Source organism: Oncorhynchus kisutch, linkage group LG17 (genome assembly GCF_002021735.2).
Source record: "Oncorhynchus kisutch isolate 150728-3 linkage group LG17, Okis_V2, whole genome shotgun sequence".
In the NCBI taxonomy this organism is placed as follows: Eukaryota; Metazoa; Chordata; class Actinopteri; order Salmoniformes; family Salmonidae; genus Oncorhynchus; species Oncorhynchus kisutch.
The window spans coordinates 68359489-68380870 of NC_034190.2; the positions used below are offsets into that span (position 1 = coordinate 68359489).

Here is a 21382-nt window from a genome sequence, read left to right on the forward strand (position 1 = left end):
ACTTGTGTCATGCACAAAGTAGATGTCCTAATCGACTTGCCAAAACTATAGTTTGTTAACAAGAAATTTGTGGGGTGGTTGAAAAACGATTTTTAATTACTTCAACCTAAGTATATGTAAACTTCCGACTTCAACTATATCACACCTGGGTCAAAAACATTTCTCTGCTGAAACGAATGGCATAGTCCAAACCCCAAAACGGCTTTATTATTTAACAAACAGAACTGTACATAATTCACAACACATCAAACCAAAGCTATCTGTTTACTTAAAATAGGGAGGTCAAATCTGTCTTGATTTTACCTTACCTTTACTTATTTGTCCAGTGTTTCATCCCACGAGCTCATAGTTGCAGTAGGCTATGTTTCTCACCACTGTATACTAATAACTACGTTGATATTTGTTATTGCCTAAAAATACAATTACTTTAATGATTTGGATCGACGTTAAGGTGATTCCTCTCTTGGCATTCACCGCGTGCCTTAATTGTATTGTTATTAAATCAAGGTCTGCCGTGAACACGAAAAGCGGTAATCTAAATTTTCCCTATAAATGTACCTAGATTACAGATGAATTGATTCCTTGGAATAAGGCCAATAAACACGAGCAAGACCGTTTCCAGACCATTACCTCATTACCTTTTCTTCATGAATGTAAAGTTGAATCGGATCACAAAGGCATATCTACACAACTACGTCGATAGAGCATTTGGCGCACTCTGTTTAAATGTATTTGCTGTAGGTATAGCCTAGAATCCTATCTCATATGGAGCCAGTGTCAGAAAAAAACACCAATCAGTGTCCATACACATTGGTCCAGTTTCAACAGGGTGCCATTATCATTCCAGAAGCATCAATTCGAAAGCCTACGAAATGTTGTCCGTATTTGGCTACAGAATAGCCTACATTTAACAGGCTAGGCCTAAAACAATGGTCCAGGCATCAGGCGTCCGCATCATCAGCACCGCTCCAGCCGTAATAACGCATAAAGCGAGAAAGGACACCGGTTGAAATACATTTGCCCTATATCGTAACCTTGATTTTCAGAAACAGTTGCCCACTTGTTTTGTTTTCACCATCTCTGAACCAATCTAGCAGGATTTGCTTATCTTCTTCCCATCCAAGACGTGCGTTTATTGAATGCAGTGCTCGAGGATTAGATCGAGGAAGCTTGACGTCATGGACAGGACAGGGTCAAACTCCCCCCACCATAAACCGAACTAAATCTTTTTGAAATGAGCAGTTGACATTTTGCAGAATGGGGCATTATTGCACAATAAATCAGCCGCCCCACTAAACCTGCACAATATTTCACACTGCACAGCAGCAGCACACACAGCACACAGACATGATTCAGCTTCATCACAGCAAATGAGAATTGCCTAATCATGATGACCTATTCATATTTGAGAATAAGGACACACCTTGGATATTTCTGCAGTAAAGTAATCTGCAGAAAGAAATTTTAACCAAGGTACTGTTCACTTCCAGTGTTTCCATAATACATCATATCTGATTTGCAGTTGCGATTTTAGCATGTTATTTTTAGTGGGAGGGAAAAATATTGTAGATGCATGCCAACAAAGCCACTACACAACACAACTAAACAATACAGTAATTGCATTATAACGGTGACAATCAGTGCCCACAACTGTTACGGCCTACATAAAGTTGTCCCAACCAGGAGAGCTTACTTTTCAGCTCCATGGAGTGAATCCTTACCACTGCTACACCTGGCTATCAGTGGAGTCTGGTCTGGCAGCAAAACAGTTAATTCAGCTTCATTTACTGCCTTTTTAAAAAACATATCTGATATGGCTGACTTGCTTACACAAATGTGGTTTCTAGTGACAATTGAGATGTACAAACTATGGGATAAGAGACAATCCGTAATTTTGATTAAGACAATGATCGAGCTCAGTCGGACATTTGAAATGTACAGCGACAGAATTCAGAACATGGACCGTTCTTACAGTATTATACCTGTACACCAAGTCCAAATCGTATGATAAATAAAGGGGGCATATAAGCAGACAATGAAATCTCTTACGAAATTAGATGATTACATTTCTCTTAAACAGGCTATAGGCTATATGAGGGTGAAAGGAGCCAAATTATTAGCGTGAGGCACATAGTGTATGTTGTGTAGTAAGCTGTTAGTAGCCTTAGTATTACTTTCTTAGCTACAGTATACATATCTTCCTGACATATTACATAATTTATACAGCAGCATACAATACATTTTTGGACTGACCTTGTTGTGCTGTGCTCACTTGAACAGGAAGGTGGTGCTGCGGTCCTTCTTGTGGCAAATTTTGTCATCAAACTGTGTCATCAAAGTCTGGCATTCTCTGGATTTATAGTGCTTTCACGACAACTGGGTCCTCGGAAAAAAACTAATTCCAAGTTGGATGACAGTTCAAAACGTATTTTCCCAGTTGGAGCTCGTTTTTTTTTTAGGTCCCAGTTGTCTTGAACTCACTGAAGTCTGAGATTTCCCAGTTCCGAGTTTCCAGTTGTTTTGAACTCGGCAGAATTTATGCTGGACTGACAACCTTTTCTGGCCCATGGTGTTGCATGTGAATGTTTATCCTTTAAACATGGAAAATAGATCCCTAAACACAGACTTGGACCACACACCGACTCCACTGAATAGCTGGCTCATGATGGCTTTGAAACGCTTGCAGATAGCAACTGATTCCTTCCAAACCACTTGTTGTTGAATTTGCTGTAGTATGATGTCCCTTGGGGGTATATGTACCTATGTAGGACATGCGAGGGTTAGGTTAATAAACAGGCTGGAGCTAGAACCTCGTTGTCGTGCGTCCTTATTTTAGATCATACTACATGGTGTCAAAAGTGGTTTTAAAACTCACATAAAACGTGAAGGACGTACCAAGTAAATCATACATTCAGGCTGTTTCAAAGCAGGGAGGGCACAGTGTTGGAGATAAAACAGCGCATATCATTATTTTGCTAGCTAACGAGCAAGGACTAAATTACTGCTAAGCAACATGTTGTAAGAGGAAGAAGCTGGCGGGATTGCAGGTTTGGCGACCCCAAGTTCAACGTGCTCTGGCGCTAACACGGACAGGCCAGTGGCTAGTAATGACGGATTTCGCATTATTCCCCCGGATAATTTTGTTTGTATAGACATTCAAAACTGGCCGAAATGGATCAGGCGCTTTGAAAGGTACAGTGTAGCATCAGGCTTAAACGTGAAAAATGAGGCATTCCAAGTTAATACACTGATCTACTCTATGGGTGATGAAGCCGAGGATATATTAAATGCTTCAACGTTGACCGAGGAAGGGAAACTTAACTACAGTGGCGTTACAGACTGTTTTGAAACGCATTTTGTAGGGAGACACAACATTATTTTTGAGAGAGCTAGGTTTAATATGCGCAAACAGGAGCAGGGTGAAACCACCGGCAGTTTTATCACAGCTGTTCACAAACTAGCAGAACATTGTCCGTTTGGCGCGCTCAGGGAAGAGCTGATCCGAAATCGGATTGTAGTTGGAATAAGAAATATATCACTTTCTGAAAAGTTACAGTTGGATTCCTAGCTTACCTTGTCCAAAGCTGTAAACCAGGTTAGGCAGAGTGAGACAGTAAAAAGACAGCAGACGATACTGCGCGACAGCAGCTCCTTGCAGAACGAAGAGAGTGGGGAAATACATGCATTTTCATACAGAGCTAACGGAGTGGAACACAGAACAGAGACAGACATGGAGAAAACAATCACAGACAGCACCAGTAGCTAGTTAAAGTGTTTGTCGCAAATGTGGGAAATCCCCTTTCCATAGATGGAAAGATTGCCCAGCAAAGGATGTGGAATGCAGGAAATGTCACAGGAGAGGACACTTTTCAGCTGTCTGTCGATTAAAGCAAATGCATGACGTTTCAGAGGAGGTACAGCAGGACAGCATCTTTATGGGAGAAGTAAAGGAAAACAATGCTGGCTGGCATTCAGACATTAAACTCAATGGGGAGGTTGTGTCATTTAAACTAGACACTTGGGCAGCAGTGACAGCTATCCCAACTAGGCTGTATAGCTATAGCAGAGATGGCCCTTTGCTCTCCACAAACAAAAAAGTGTACGGGCCCAGTAATAAGATTTTACCAGTGGTAGGGCAGTTGGTGATTAAACTGGAGAGTAAAGACAAAAGTGCCATCCAGCCTGTCTTCGTCATTGACTCTCTAGCCAGACCGTTGCTGGGGCTGTCAGCAATTGTAGCATTGCAACTCATTGAGAGAGTGAGCGAACTGGAGGACCCAGGAGAGGTTTTCAAAAAGAAATTCCCAAAAGTGTTTTCTGGTCTAGGAAGGATAGAAGGTGACTACAAAATCTGCCTGAAAGAGGATGCTGTCCTGTATGCCCTTACCACCCCACGCCGGGTGCCTATCCCTTTATTGGCCAGAGTAAAGGAAGAGTTGGGGAGGATGGAAGAAATTGGGGCGGTGTCTAAAATAGAGAGTCCCACAGACTGATGTGCAGGGATGGTGGTGGTCCCAAAAGCCAATGGGGAAATAAGGATCTGTGTGGACATGACTAAATTGATTGAGGCACTCTGCAGAGAGAGACACATCTTACCATCAGTGGAGCAGTCACTGGCTCAGTTGGATGCCTCACAGGTCTTCACAAAGCTGTGTGGATGCCCGCTCAGGTTTCTGGCAGATACCGCTGTCATCAGAGAGTAGGGCACTCACAACGTTTATAACACCGTTTGGACGTTACTGTTTTAATGTTTTGCCATTTGGAATCGCTTCTGGTCCTGAGCATTTCCAAAGACGTCATAGTCCACGCGGACGATGTGCTCGTGTGCGGAAGGGACAGAGCAGAACATGACGTAAGGCTCACAGCAGTTCTGACCCGACTTCAGGTGACTGGCCTGACACTCAATGAAAAATGCACTTTTGCACAATCAGAGGTCTTGTTCTTGGGACACAAAATCAGTGCAGCTGGAATAGAGCCATCACAGATATGCCCAGACCCCACAATGTGGCTGAAGTCAGGACCTTCTTAGGCATGGCCACATATGTGGGTTATGTCCTCCCATAGTTCTCAGATACAACCAAACCTCTGAAAGACTTACTAGCCAAAGAGAATGACTGGTGATGGGGTCACATGCAACAGGTAGCATTTGACAAAATCAAAGGAGATATGGCCTCACAGAGAGTGCTGGCCCAGTACCGTCCCCACGCCGAGACAAAAGTATCAGCAAATGCATCATCCTTTGGGCTAGGGGCGGTCCTCACACAGATGCAGGACAACATGGAGTGGCGTCCAATAGCATACATCTCCCGAAGCTTATCCGACACAGAGCAAAGATATGCTCAAGTGGAGAAGGAGGCGTTGGCTATCACATGGGCATGTGAAAGGCTCAGCCAATACCTTATTGGCCTGCAGTTTACAGCAGAGACTGACCACAAAATACTGTTGGCTCTGTTAGGGACAAAGGCACTGGATGACTTGCCTCCCAGAGTTCTGTGCTTCTGCCTCAGATTACTGAGGTTCACCTACAAGATGGTGTATGTGCCAGGGAAGGCACTGATCACAGCAGATGCACTCTCTAGGCCCCAATTAAACGTCCATTATCAGAGGAGGAGCAATGTCTAGAGGGTGAGGTACAGGTGTCCATTAATGCAATAAGGGACAGTCTACCTGCATCTCAGACCAAACTGCAGCAGATTGCAGAGGAGCAACAATGAGACCACATCTGCCAACAGACTGCAGCAGTGCAAAAAGGGATGACCCAGGCAGGAGGAACTGCCTCAACTGCTGAAGCCCTATTGGGTGCACCAAAGTGACTTCCACTGTAATGGAGACCTTCTCATGAAAGGACAACGGATAGTTATCCCAGAGACTCTACAACCAGAAATGCTAGACGGAGTGCATGATGGACACATGGGGATAACCAAATGCAGACTGAGGGCTCAACAGTCAGTGTGGTGGCTTGGTCTGAGTACCCAGATTGCCAAGCTAGTGGCCCAGTGTGAGGTCTGTACAAAATGTCAACCTTGTCATCCGGAGCCAATGATGGCAAAACGGAGCTGCCAAAACGGCCATGGCAAAAGGTAGGGGTGGATATGTTCTATTGGAAAAATGACACTTATCTGCTAGTGAGAGATTACTACTCAAGATACATTGAAATAGCAAAGACACCCATAACCACATCAGCTGGTGTTATCAATGGATTAAAGTTTTAAAAAATCCAGGCAAGGGGTCGCTGAGGTCCTGGTTACAGATAACGCTCCCCAGTTCTCTGCGAGCTCCTTTTCTGCTTTTGCCGCAGAATATGACTTCATACATGTGACCAGTGGCCCCTACCATGCACAGAGTAATGGTGAGGCAGAGAGAGCTGTGAAAACAGTCAAGGTCCTGCTGAAAAATAACAAGGATCCATACAGGGCTCTGTTAGCTTACAGAGTTACACCACTGCATCATGGGCTGTCGCCTGCCGAGCTCCTGATGGGCAGGAGGCTGCGTTCCCCATTGCCTATCTCGCCGGCTCAGCTTAAACCCTGATGGCCTAACATGAAGGCCTTCACTGAGAGGGACAAACGGGTGAAACAAATGCAAACTGGAGACTTTAATCGGAGACACCGTGCTAAGGAGAGGCCAGAGCTGATCGAAGGTCAAGGTGTGTGGATTACAAACTCAAAGACACCAGCAATAGTGCTGAGGAAAGCGGATGCCCCATGCTCCTATGTGGTGGACACAGGCTCAGAAGAGGTACGAAGGAACAAAACACACCCCAGAGCTCTTCCAGATCTACCAGCCACACAGACGGAGGCCACAGAAAATGCACAAAAAGAGGGTGAAGGAGAGAGAATGCTCAGAGCCACAAGCACGCCCAAAAAGGGATGTGAAGCCACCAGAGTGGCTGAAAGACTGAAGAGAAAACATACTGTTGGGGACCATACCCAGCAAAAAGAGACTGTACCTAAGTTAATGTTCATACTGTGTGATTTAATGCTTTCATACTGTTTCAGGATGGGAAGTAGCATGTTAAAGAATAATACTGGTTTCCAAATTGCATTTCAGTTATGCTTCAGTGGTTATGCATGTTGAGTTCTTGTTCAAGGGAGAGGGGAAGATGTAGTAGGATGTCCCTTGGGGGTATCGGTACCTATGTAGGACATGCGAGGGTTAGGTTAATAAACAGGCTGGAGCTAGAATCTCGTTGTCACGCATCCTTATTTTAGATCATACTACATTTGCGATTTCCAACTTGTTGTGTATTGTTTATGTCCAATAGCTATGTTTTAGCTATACTTTCTCTTCATATGACAAGGATTGAAAGGATTTGCCAGTACATTGTCAACTTTATTCATGATGATGACTGCTTGTCTAGCTTGCTAGCTAAGAATTTGAAATTATGATGTTGACATGATCAGTCCCATCAAAGCTACGGTAGTCACTCTCCACTGGCTATGGTGCTGAAACTGCACTGATGCTCGTGAAGTTGCTTTCTACTAGCTTTGTTTATTGTCCCCCAAGGTTAAATCGGGGAGGGATTGTGGATCGGTCTCCATTGTCCTTCTGTCTCTCCATCTGTTAGTCACACGAGATATCTCGGACAGCACTGGCCCGATGTTTACGAAAGGTGGGTGAATTATGCGTTTTGCCATTGAAATCTGGCATTTACAAAATTACACTAATTGGCCCAAGGCGGGAGCTATAGTTATTAACTGATATTTGTGAGACACCAGAGAGGAATAGGCTAAGCGAGAGGGATAAATCGAAACAAAATCTGTCTTCTCCAGCAGGTGGTGTTTTTTATTTGGCACATGACATGGAGTATAGGCTATATAAGGAGTGGATTAGCTAGAGACTGCAAAGCTCGACATTCAGGGCTACCGGCTGACCTGGCCAGTTAATCAAGCTTTCGTATGGCCCGCTTGGGACAGTAGACTACATTTTCAAAAAATATATAGGCTATATAAGCTACTTGTATTCATACATTCACAATCTTCCCAACAACTGACGCTTCACACTTGTTATCAACCTGCTTCCAAGCTGTGTCAATAATGTCAAAGCCTTCCATGTCCATCTCGAGTGACGCCCTTCCTCAACTTCCTGGATACACCCGCCCAAGTGGAGGCGGGAAGCCCATCAATTCATTGTTGAACTTCCGCACACCTTTCAATCTTTTTTCATATCAGACATAGCGATGTCATTATTAGCAAATAAAGGTTTATGTAAGGTCCACGGACCATGTAGGCCTACACTATGGAGCTGCTTGCTTGTCAATACATGAACATTAGCCTATTTACACAAATCACTTGTTGGTTAAATACAAAAATCAATATTGAAGTAATGCTATGCTGTAGTCTAGGCCCATATAATTGTTTAAAAATCAGATTAATTCCCGAAACTGTTCATGAGTGGTTTATTTATTCATTGAATATCAACTGTCAGGTGGCAAGAGCGCAGAACTATGGACACTGCTGATTGCTGCGCAGAAATAAATCTGTTCTAATAAACCCAGTCTCTGCGCAAAAATCTTAAATGCAATCTCTGGAAAATACAACAGTTTTGATGGAAATTATTGAAAAGAGCGTGATCCCAGCGTTAGAGTGTTATAGGGCTATAATTTATTTCTCAACTCCAATTGGCAGCGTTTTACAATCTTTAGTGTCTATCATGACAATTTAAAAAAGTTACTGCGTGAAGCGTGTCAGCCATTCGCATGTGTTTTACGTAGGCCTCTATTACTGTACAATTCACACAATTACACTATTTATAAACATAACAATTACATGATTTTATGAATGCCAGTGGGAGTTTTTTTTAAAGATATTATACAAGCAACAAGGTCATATTTAGTCTGTGACATAGCTAATGATTAGCCCTTTGGGGTAAACCATGTAGAGAAGCAACCTCATGCTTCAGCATATAGCCATGATAATGGGTCAGACAGGTGATCATGCTTATTGCTAAAATAGCACACCTGCCTGATCATATAGACCATATAAAGATATTGCTTTTCATCAATATGTTACTAGGCTAATTTTTGGAGGGGAATATTACATTTTAAACAGTTTAATATAGGCTATATGTCATCATTGAGAGGGGGGCATGGTTTTATTTTTGTTTTCCAAACAATCAGTGTAAATAAATATGTGATTTTATGGTTGGCTATAATATAAGGTATTTGCCCAAACTGCAAATGAAACGTGAAATCACCCAGATTTAAATTCTGATATCTTGGCCTGGGTCAGTAATTAAAAAATTCAGGCCAATAGTTTTCACTTGGTACTGGCCCAGTGTGCAACTGGCAAATTTACCTGAATGTCAAGACCTGGACTGGTACCCAGGCTAACTGCCCTCCATTTTTAAAGACATTTATTTCCATTGTTAGATATATAAAAGCTAATCTGTGGTCAACTAAAATGTGTTAGTCACACAAGATATCTCAATTGGCCCAATGGGGGAGGCTGCATCATTCATGGGGGATGACATGTTTACTGTTGTCTTGTTTCGCTTTTCAATTTCAGGGACAATAGATAATGTTTTCAAAGTTCTACCAAGTGAAGCAACACTGAATTATAAATATTTTAAAGCATCTTATTCTCAGACCTGGTGCACGAAGGCATAATTTAAATCATGTCAGAAACAAGTCATTTTTTCATATGCATATTGTAGTAAGGCCTGCAATCCTCTACACAAACCATTTTGTTAGACTGACATTATAGCCTACACAGATATACACACTAAGTTATTGGCAGTGTCTTTGTGTGGGTCATACACGAGTGACTGCAGACAAATTCCACAAGTCCACACGGTTGGCTTCTCCAAACATGAGGAATACTCCGAGGCCCATGGTATTCACCATTGTGAAGAGTGAGAACACGTAACCCCAGGAAGCTGTGACCTCAATCAGGTATCCAGAAACATAGACCAGCACCAGACCTGTGGGATACACAAACTGGTCTCATTTACACAGTCAAATACAGTACATAGGCCTTTAATACACTTAACCGTGAGCATTATATCATTCTGATGTACAGTATACATGGGGGATTGATATTTAATACCTACCTGTGAAAGCTCCACACATATTCATAAATCCTGTGGAGAAAAAATATATTCATTTTTGGGAACAAAATATTTGTTTGTCAATCAAAATGGAACAAATGGAATAGGAAGACAATGATACCCAAAGACAAAGACAAATTCTTATTTACAATGACGGCCTACAACGGCCAAACCCAGACGACGCTGGGCACAATTGGTCCAGCGATGTCCGGGTTTGGCAGGTGTAGGCCGTCATTGTAAATAAGAATTAGTTCTTAACTGACTTGCCTAGTTAAATAAAGGTTCAATTTTAAAATTGTTTTTAAAAAACTGACCAAACAAGGCTCCAGCGCACGATGGGGCTAGGTCCTGTACATTCACAGACACACCACTAGCACATGGGGACAATGGCAACGGGTTAGTATACTAATAACTCTATTACTGGATAAGAAGTTACCCTTCTCATCCAGTAATATGGGTATACCTCTATTATGTGGATTGAATAATGTTACATGAACACACACAGAAACACACCTGCTGTTGAAGGTGGCGAGGCCCATAGCAGCAGAGACAAAGATCACAGCGGAAGGGAATGAGAGTGGCCTGCAGAGTAGCAGGAGGAACACACTGGACACACCCATGGACATGAACTGTATGAGGAGAGAGAGAAACACATCGATCGACTTATTTAAAGATGTCCTCTAGCGATTTATGAACACTTTTGAAAACATACTTTTGAAAAGCGATAACCAATGTATAAAGACAGTAAAGTACACACATTGAAGGGTAAAAAAAATATGTTTTGAACAAAATTGTGTTTTTTTAGACACAAGTGCAAACTTCAAGGGAGTAGGGCATTTAAGGAGTCATTTTGATGGGAATCTGTGATGTCATCAGCCTCACCCTTTCTTGAGGAACAATAGAGAACTAAAGAGGAAAAGCACACCCCCTACTTGTGCTATCTCAATACCTTTTGTAAAGTAAATCAGGTGATAAAGAGGTGAAAAATAGACTGGAGTGCCACTTTAACTTAAATTCCCCATTTCAAGAGATAGAGTGCCTTGCAAAGGTATCCACCCCCCTTGGCATTTTCCTATTTTGTTGCATTACAACCTATCATTTAAATGGATTTTTATTTTAATTTCATGAAATGGACATACACAAAATAGTTCAAATTGGTGAATTGAAATGAAAAAAACGTATTGTTTCAAAAATTCGACAAAACACCCCCCAGAAAAGTGGTGCGTGCATACAGTTGAAGTCGGAAGATTACATACACCTTAGCTAAGTACATTTAAACTCATATTTTCACAAATCCTGACATTTAATCCTAGTAAAAAATTCTGTGTTTTAGGTCAGTTAGATCACCACTTTATTTTAAGAAAGTGAAATGTCAGAACAATAGTAGAGAGAATGATTTATTTCAGCTTTTATTTCTTTCATCACATTCCCACTGGGTCAGAAGTTGACATACACTCAATTAGTATTTGGTAGCATTGCCTTTAAATTGATTAACTTGGGTCAAACGTTTCGGGTAGCCTACCACAAGCTTCCCACAATAAGTTGAGTGAATTTTGTCCCATTCCTCCTGAAAGAGCTGGTGTAACGGAGTTAGGTTTGTAGGCCCCCTTGCTCGCACACACATTTTCAGTTCTGTCCACAAATTTTCTATGGGATTGAGGTCAGGGCTTTGTGATGGCCCCTCCAATACCTTGACTTTGTGGTCCTTATGCCTCATGATGCCAACTATTTTGTGAAGTGCACCACTCCCTCCTGCAGCAAAGCACCCCCACAACATGATGCTGCCACCCCTATGCTTCACGGTTGGGATGGTGTTCTTCGGCTTGCAAGCCTCCCCTTTTTTCCTCCAAACATAACAATGGTCATTACGGCCAAACAGTTCTATTTTTGTTTCATCAGACTAGAGGACATTTCTCAAAAAAGTATGATCTTTGTCTGTGGATATAGATACTTTTGTACCTATTTCCTCCAGCATCTTCACAAGGTCCTTTGCTTTAGTCCTGGGATTGATTTGCACTTGGTGCACCAAAGTACATTAATCTCTAGGAGACAGAATGCGTCTCTTTCCTGAGTATTATGACGGCTGCGTGGTCCCATGGTGTTTATACTTGCATGCTATTATTTGTACAGATGAACGTGGTACCTTCAGGAGTTTGGAAATTGCTCCCAAGGATGAACTAATCTTGTGGAGGTCTACACATTTTTTTCTGAGGTCTTGGCTGATTTCTTTAGATTTTCCGATGATGTCAAGCAAAGAGGCACTGAGTTTGAAGGTAGGCCTTGAAATACATCCACAGGTACACTTCCAATTGACTCAAATGATGTCAATTAGCTTATCAGAAAGCATGACATATTTTTCTGGAATTTTCCAAGCTGTTTAAAGGCACAGTCAACTTAGTGTATGTAAGCTTCTGACCCACTGGAATTGTGATACAGTGAATTATAAGTGAAATAATCTGTCTGTAAACAATTGTTGGGAAAATGACTTGTGTCATGCACAAAGTAGATGTCCTAACCGACTTCCAAGACCATAGTTTGTTAAAAATAAATTTGTGGAGTGGTTGAAAAACTAGTTTTAATGACTCCAACTTAAGTGTATGTAAACTTCCGACTTCAACTGTATATATTCACCCCCTTTGCTATGAAGCCCTTAAATAAGATCTGTTGCAATCAATTACATTCAGAAGTCACATAATTAGTTAAATAAAGTCCACCTGTGTGCAATCTAAGTGTCACATGATATGTCACATGATCTCAGTAAATATACACCTGTTCTGAAAGGCCCCAGAGTCTGCAACACCACTAAGCAAGGAGACCATCAAGCAAGCAGCACCATGAAGACCAAGGAGCTCTCCAAACAGGTCAGGGACAAAGTGGGGGAGAAGTACAGATCAGGGTTGGGTGATAAAAAAATATCCAATACTTTGAACATCCCACGGAGCACCATTAAATCCATTATAAAAATTGAAATATTTTGGCACCACAACAAACCTGCCAAGAGAGGGCCACCCACCAAAACTCATGGACCATGCAAGGAGGGCATTATTCAGAGAGGCAACAAAGAGACCAAAGATAACCCTGAAGGAGCTGCGAAGCTCCACAGAGGAGATTGGAGTATCTGTCCATAGGACCCCTTTAAGCAGTACACTCCACAGAACTGGGCTTTACCTAAGAGTGGCCAGAACAAAAGCCATTGCTTAAAGAAGAAAATAAGCAAACACGTTTGGTGTTCGCCAAAAGGCATTTGGGAGACTCCCCATACATATGGAAGAAGATTCTCTGGTCAGATGAGACTAAAATTGAGCTTTTTGGCAATCAAGGAAAACGCTATGTTTGGCGCAAACCCAACACCTCTCATCACCCCGAGAAAATCATCCCCATAGGGATGTTTTTCATAGGCAGGGACTGGGAAACTGGTCAGAATTGAAGAAATTATGGATGCTGATAAATACAGTGACATTCTTGAGGGAAACCTGTTTTGGTCTTCCAGAGATTTGAGACTGGGATGGAGGTTCACCTTCCAGCAGGACAATGACCCTGAGAATACTGCTAAAGCAACACTCGAGTGGTTTAAGGGGAAACATTTCAATGTCTTGGATTGGCCTAGTCAAAGCCCAGACCTCAATCCAATTGTGAATCTGTGGTATGACTTAAATATTGCTGTCCACCAGCAGAACCCATCCAACTTGAAGGAGCTGGAACAGTTTTGCCATGAAGAATTGGCAAAAATCCCAGTGGCTAGATGTGCCAAGCTTATAGAGACATACCCCCAAGAGACTTGCAGCTGTAATTGCTGCAAAAGGTGGCTCTATAAAGTATTGACTTTGGGGGGGGTGAATAGTTATGCATGCTCATGGTTTCAGTTTTTTAAATCTTATTTCTTCTTTGTTTCACAATAAAAAACTATTTGCATCTTCAAAGTGGTATGCATGCTGTGTAAATCAAATGACACAAACCCCCAAAAGTCCATGTCAATTCCAGGTTGTAAGGCAACAAAATAGGAAAAATGCCAATGGGGGTGAAAACTTTCGCAAGCCACTGAACTGTAACTAATCCTGTTATGTCAGATAAGAAATTATTGAGACCCTTGACAAACATGAGCAATAATGACTGTATAAAATAAATAATTCAAATACTGAGCTATTTTGTATGAAAAAAAGGGAAATTATATAATTTATCTCAAAAACATAGGGATCAAGATGATTGACATCCTTAACTATTCTTATAAAGTAGTCAAAAGTTCAGTATTTGGTAGCATATTCCTAGCCCGCAATGACTACATCAAGCTTGTGACTCTACTCTACTTGTTGGATGCATTTGCAGTTCGTTTTTATCGTGTTTCAAATGGTTTCATGTCATTATTGTTGTATGTCATTATGTCATTATGTTGTATGTCATTATAGTGGTTGATAGCATGATTACGGATAATCCTGAATGAATCGTGAGAAAGTTACAGAGAGTCACAGATAAGACATGCTAACCTCCCCTGTTATTGATAATGTCTTGGGGGTATGATCTTTGTATTTCTCAATCATCATTATTCACGATTCATTCGGGATTATCCATAATCATGGTATCATCCACATTAATGTAGAAGTGTTTAGAAACATTTTATTCTTATTTTCAATAAAAGTGACTCTAAAATTACACAATACATTTTTACAATTACTTTCTATTGGGTACAAAATAATCTGAAACAACCGAAACTAACTGCAAATGCACCCAACAAGTTTGTAGAGTCACAAGCTTGATGTAGCCATTCATTGCATGCTAGGAATATGGGACCAAAGACTAAACTTTGACTACTTTATTTATAAGAATCTTTAAGGGTGTCAATAATTTTGACCCCTACCTTTTTGAGAAAAAAGTATTATCTTTCTCTGAGCAAATGTTTAAATTATAATAATCATTTTTTAACAGTTTTTTCATTATCCATTTTATACAGTCATTATTGCTAATCTTTTTCAAGGGTGTCAATAATTTCAGACCTCACTGTATGTTAGTCAGGGGAAATAATTGCCTGAGCCCCAAGGATATGTCTGATTGCCTTGTCTGGCATGAAAATGGGGAGCTCTAACCTGTCTGAACAAATATCTTATGTATACCTGTACATTCTCTCTGTCCACAAACCACTGAATATTGGGTTCAGTTACACAAGAATATAAGTTAGCGATTCTAAACCAGGTAAGCTTACCTGCATCATCTTCCTAACAGATGATGTTCGAAATCCTAGAACAAAAAACAGTCTGTTACTATGAAATGGCTTCAATAACTTACTAAGGAAGCAGCAAAACAAACAAATGTTGTACTCTAATCTGTCATTCTTGTACCCTGCTGAATGAGGTGATCCGAAATTATGCCTCCAAAGAGCGCAGATGCGATTGCAACCAACCATGGAATTACGTTACACACCCATCCCTGGAATAACATATATTAGAAGTATGAGTTACAATACAGATGACACTAAATTGCAATGGTTACACTATTTATTATTTTGGGTGAAGAAGGCCAGTATAGGTAAGACATGCTTTTTGGATAAGGTAAAGAAAGTGGCTGAAGAGATAAAGGTTTAATACCTTGGCGTGCGGATATGTATCTTTGAAAAAGGTTGGTAGCCATGACATCAATGAGTAACAAGTACTGCTGAAGCATAGGTGAGCAAAGACCATGGCACTGAAGAGATGTGAAAGAGGGAGAACAAGAGACTAAAAAAAGCAGTAGAGCCAGGCAAGCAGGCAACATCAAGGTAAATAGAAGAAGTTGCAAAACATTTGCATAAAATCCACGTGCCATACTGTATTACATCCACAATCAATATATGCTCAAATTTAAGCTGTACCACACAGAGGGCTGTTTGAACATTTTTAGCCAGCGTTTCTTTGACAGACCCGAACTGGATCCATGGCTTGACAGCACTTGGATTGTGTTCATTTGACCTGCAACCGAAACACACATTACCATATAAAGCAGTATGATTATAGCAGCCAACCTCTTGAATCGTACATAACAACCACGTCATTCAGTGAAACAACTAACATGTATAATACATGCATTACATTTTGTATATACTTTCAAACTAGAAATATATTATAGAAGCCCACCTTATATGAAATCTAGAACGTAGAACAACCACTTAATTCAATGAAACAACTATTACATACAACACATCCAATGCACATTTTTTTATTCTTTAAAACAAAATATATTCATGCACAAAGCACCAGTTCTATAGATTATTATATTGCTACCCTAGAGTACCTCTCAGTAGAAATCTCCACACAGTCAATGACCACAGTCCCGAGAGCAGACCAGCGCCATAGAACACACTCTCCCAGCCATAGCGTTCCAACATCGCGGACCCCAGTCCTCCCACCATCAGTGTTCTGACTCACAAGCATAGAAGCACAATGAGGAAGAAGCATTTAGAACATATTTCAGATAAAGCTATTTATGATTAAATTATAAATCAGAGATGGATGTTGGTATAATTAGAGACCTGTGTTCAGTTATTACATGTATAACTTACCCCATATAAGAGCCACTGCCCATGGTACTCATCAGAAAGCCTCTTTCCCCTTCATCCACTCGTTGGGAACAAAGACTGGCCAAAGAGGGGTAGTGGACACCTGAGAGAAAGCAGTTGTTATCAAAGTTACCAAACCATTCCAAAAGAGGAGACAGAGGGTAGAGACTTTCTATGTTTCCACCCTCTCACCTTGTAATAGCCCCATAAGGAATCTGGCCACCGTCATGGAGGTGAGGGAACTGATGCCGAGTTGTGCCAACAGAGGGGTGCATGCTGTAATGGAAGCCCAGGATGTAGTGGCAAGAAGTAGGACCCGTTCACCACCAATTCTGGCAAAACAAACAATCATGAGCAGAGACAGAGCAGTCTTCACAGCACACAAGAAATGTGATTTCCATCTTCTAACATGGACATTATATAACAGGCAATCACTCAAGCTCAAATAATACAAATCCCAATCCCAATAGGTAGCCATTGTTTCTCTCATTCAGACCACCAGAGGTTGACCCACCTGTCGCTGACATGACCTCCCAGCACCTGAGTGAAGCAGTAACCCCAAAAGAAGCCCCCCATTACCACACCAGACTGCGTCTTGCTCCAGCCAAATGTGGTGGCCATGTTGACAGCACAGATTGGCATGGCCATCCTGGCACAGTAAAGGAGACATGTGCCCAAGAAGAGCGTCACCGTCCACTTTTGAGCCAATGGTCTGGGGGCAAATAGCAAGAAAGAGAGGGAGAGGTAATGATTTATGATAATACTGATAATCTACATTACACTATATGTAAAAAACAGATAATCGTTTTTTAAACAACTTTTCATTTTTTAAACAACTTTTAAACAACAACTGACTGACATCAGTTCAATGATTTGAATTCCATTTCGCTTAAAAATATATATTTTGTGAACTCAATGCGCACATCGCATAGTTTCTCTAGAGATAAAGATCCAGCCTGAACTGTGCTATGTAGTAGGGAGTTGTAGTTTCCAACAGACCAATATTCTGCACATTTGGTAATTAACTACAATTACAATAATCCATTGGTCATTTACTTGTCTTGGTCTGAGTTTATTTATTCTACTCAAGAATAATGCAGACAGTGAGGTGACATAGAACATAGCCGTAGGAAGTAGTTTCAGGGTGTTTAAAAAAATTATTGAATCTGAACCAACCTCAAAAAGCACAAATAACTCAGCACTATGTATCAGTAGAGAAGACAGCAAACCAGTTTTTCTGACTACATCAAGTGAAGTGCCTTAATGAAGCCACCAGCATTGGATAAAAGTTTCAGCAGACAGAGCAAGCTAAAATATTTTTTATAATATTTTGTGTGATGTCTAATTTAAAGACAAACAGGGATCTAGTTTAATATTAGATACTTCTGTTAAGTTACATAGAGCAGTAAAACACTACAAATATGGGCAAATTAATTGAAAGTGTGACCAAGATCTAAATCTACTTTCACATTGGAGCTTCTAACAACCATTGTGAATGTTGTGAACACACAGAAACTCTAGCCTGGTCCCAGATATGTTTGTGTTATCCTGTCAGCTCCTTGTCACACAAACAGATCTGGGACCAGGCTACCGAAACACATATTGAACCCAAGATAAGTGTCTACAGTGGTGTAAAGTAATTAAGTAAAAATACTCACTAAATGGACTCACTAAACAGACATGCTTCCCTTTGTAAATTATGCCTGAGTGTTGGAGTGTGCCCCTGGCTATCCGTAAATTAAAATAACAAGAAAATGGTGCCATCTGGTTTGCTTAATATCACCAATTCAAAATTATTTATATATACACTGCTCAAAAAAAATAAAGGGAACACCTAAACAACACAATGTAACTCCAAGTCAATCACACTTCTGTGAAATCAAACTGTCCACTTAGGAAGCAACACTGATTGACAATACATTTCACATGCTGTTGTGCAAATGGAATAGACAACAGGTGGAAATTATAGGCAATTAGCAAGACACCCCCAATAACAATAAAGGACTGGTTCTGCAGGTGGTGACCACTTCTCAGTTCCTATGCTTCCTGGCTGATGTTTTGGTCACTTTTGAATGCTGGCGGTGCTTTCACTCTAGTGGTAGCATGAGACGGAGTCTACAACCCACACAAGTGGCTCAGGTAGTGCAGCTCATCCAGGATGGCACATAAATGCGAACTGTGGCAAGAAGGTTTGCTGTGTTTGTCAGCGTAGTGTCCAGAGCATGGAGGCGCTACCAGGAGACAGGCCAGAACATCAGGAGACGTGGAGGAGGCCGTAGGAGGGCAACAACCCAGCAGCAGGACCGCTACCTCCGCCTTTGTGCAAGGAGGAGCATGAGGAGCACTGCCAGAGCCCTGCAAAATGACCGCCAGCAGGCCACAAATGTGCATGTGTCTGCTCAAACGGTCAGAAACAGACTCCATGAGGGTGGTATGAGGGCCCGACGTCCACAGGTGGGTGTTGTGCTTACAGTCCAACACCGTGCAGGACATTTGGCACTTGCCAGAGAACACCAAGATTGGCAAATTCGCCACTGGCGCCCTGTGCTCTTCACAGATGAAAGCAGGTTCACACTGAGCACGTGACAGACGTGACAGTCTGGAGACGCCGTGGAAAACGTTCTGCTGCCTGCAACATCCTCCAGCATGACCGGTTTGGCGGTGGGTCAGTCATGGTGTGGGGTGGCATTTCTTTGGGGGGCCGCACAGCCCTCCATGTGCTCGCCAGAGGTAGCCTGATTGCCATTAGGTACCGAGATGAGATCCTCAGACCCCTTGTGAGACCATATGCTGGTGCAGTTGGCCCTGGGTTCCTCCTAATGCAAGACAATGCTAGACCTCATGGCTAGAGTGTGTCAGCAGTTCCTGCAAGAGGAAGGCATTGATGCTATGGACTGGCCGCCCGTTCCCCAGATCTGAATCCAATTGAGCACATCTGGGACATCATGTCTCGCTCCATCTACCAACGCCACGTTGCACCACAGACTGTCCAGGAGTTGGAGGATGCTTTAGTCCAGGTCTGGGAGGAGATCCCTCAGGAGACCATCCGCCACCTCATCAGGAGCATGCCCAGGCGTTGTAGGGAGGTCATATAGGCACGTGGAGGCCACACACACTACTGAGCCTCATTTTGACTTGTTTTAAGGACATTACATCAAAGTTGGATCAGCCTGTAGTGTGGTTTTCCACTTTAATTTTGAGTGTGACTCCAAATCCAGACCTCCATGGGTTGATAAATTTGATTTCCATTGATAATTGTTGTGTGATTTTGTTGTCAGCACATTCAACTATGTAAAGAAAAGAATATTTCAGTGGGCTCACTCACAATTTTTCCTAAGAACACAGCCATGAATAAAGAATGGTACCAACACATCCTCCGAGAGCAACTTCTTCCAACCATCCAGGGACAGTTTGGTGACGAACAATGCCTTTCCAGCATGATGGAGCACCTTGCCATAAGGCAAAAGTGATAACTATGTGGCTCGGGGAACAAAACATTGATATTTTGGGTCCAAGGCCAGGAAACTCCCCAGACTTTAATCCCATTGAGAACTTGTGGTCAATCCTCAAGAGGCGGGTGGACAAAAAAAAACACAAATTCTGACAAACTCCAAGCATTGATTATGCAAGAATGGGCTGCCATCAGTGGCCCAGAAGTTAATTGACAGCATACCAGGGCAGATTACAGAGGTCTTGGAAAAGAATGGTTAACACTGCAAATGTAATTATTTTACCTTTATTTAACTAGGCAAGTCAGTTAAGAACAAATTCTTATTTTCAATGATGGCCTACTGAACTGTATGTTCAGGGGCAGAACGACAGATTTGTACCTTGTCAGCTCGGGGATTTGAACTCTCAATCTTTCGTTTACTAGTCCAACACTCTAACCACTAGGCTACCCTGCCGCCCGAAGTTTTGACTCTTTGCATCAACTTCATGTAATTGTCAATAAAAGCCTTTGACACTTATGAAATGCTTGTAAATATACTTCAGTATTCCATAGTAACATCTGACAAAAAATATCGAGACACTGAAGCGGCAACCTTTGTGAAAATTAATATTTGTCATTCTCAAAACTTTTGGCCACGACTGTATATTTCAATACCAAATACTTTGAGACTTTTATGTATTATAAAAAAAATAAACATTGCTTGACATGTCTATAATCACCACGTAACCGCTACAGTGAAGAGGTTTTCACTCCTTACCTGGGCCATATCGCAGTCTGCCGCTGTGGTTCCTCTCCCTCCGAACCATTGTGTGCGAATACTTTGTTAGGAATATTTTTCTCGGGAACTTCCAAGTTATGTTTAGTTTCACCAAATATTTGCCACAATGCCATTCAATGTCTGGTGTATTTTCAAATTCACCGTCCACCGCTCGACACGTAGATTTCGTCGGGAAACGTGCGCTTTGATTAAAGAAAATATGGACACAGCCTTGGCAAACAAGCTGGACAGGTAAAACTAGTGGGCAACATGCAACATGCATATCTCTCTGACAGCTTGGCTGGCTGAATGACTGGTTTCTTGCAATCAGTGCAACACAGAACGCGTTCCAGCTCGTCTAGTTTGTAAATAGCGGCAGCCAATCAACAATGTGTGATCGCGAGGGTTTACAATTTAGAACGCGCCCTCAGATTCCACGACCGCTGCAGTAGTGAGCCAATGCTTCAACTGGTGACCTACTATTCATCACTTCCATGGCGAAATTGCACATTCACAATAAATAAATTAACCTGAGCAGCAAGGCTACACAATGCAGGAAACAATGCTCTTAATGGATTTTCATACATTACCTACTGTATAAGGC

General features: G+C 41.7%; 1 protein-coding gene across 1 annotated transcript; it reads right to left on the bottom strand.

The window, feature by feature from the left end:
* Nucleotides 1-8381: 8381 nt before the first annotated feature.
* Nucleotides 8382-21292, bottom strand: LOC109908173 (solute carrier family 17 member 9). The gene is made up of 13 exons (XM_031794455.1): nt 20779-21292; nt 17085-17282; nt 16763-16902; nt 16574-16673; nt 16306-16430; nt 15887-15983; nt 15624-15720; nt 15378-15465; nt 15242-15276; nt 10561-10676; nt 10362-10417; nt 10051-10080; nt 8382-9921 (listed from the first exon to the last, which is right to left on the bottom strand). Exons 1-13 carry the CDS (start codon nt 20910-20912, stop codon nt 9752-9754), a joined length of 1386 nt encoding a protein of 461 aa, XP_031650315.1. The 5' UTR covers nt 20913-21292; the 3' UTR covers nt 8382-9751.
* Nucleotides 21293-21382: the final 90 nt, after the last annotated feature.

Coding starts and splice junctions, on each gene's coding strand:
- LOC109908173 (XM_031794455.1), bottom strand. CDS start 20,912: ATGGCATTGTGGCAAATATTTGGTGAAACTAAACATAACTTGGAAGTT. Junction 17,283..20,778: donor CAGACTGCGATATGGCCCAG/GTAAGGAGTGAA, acceptor ATTTGCCCCCAG/ACCATTGGCTCAAAAGTGGA. Junction 15,466..15,623: donor ATACATATCCGCACGCCAAG/GTATTAAACCTT, acceptor ATGTTATTCCAG/GGATGGGTGTGTAACGTAAT.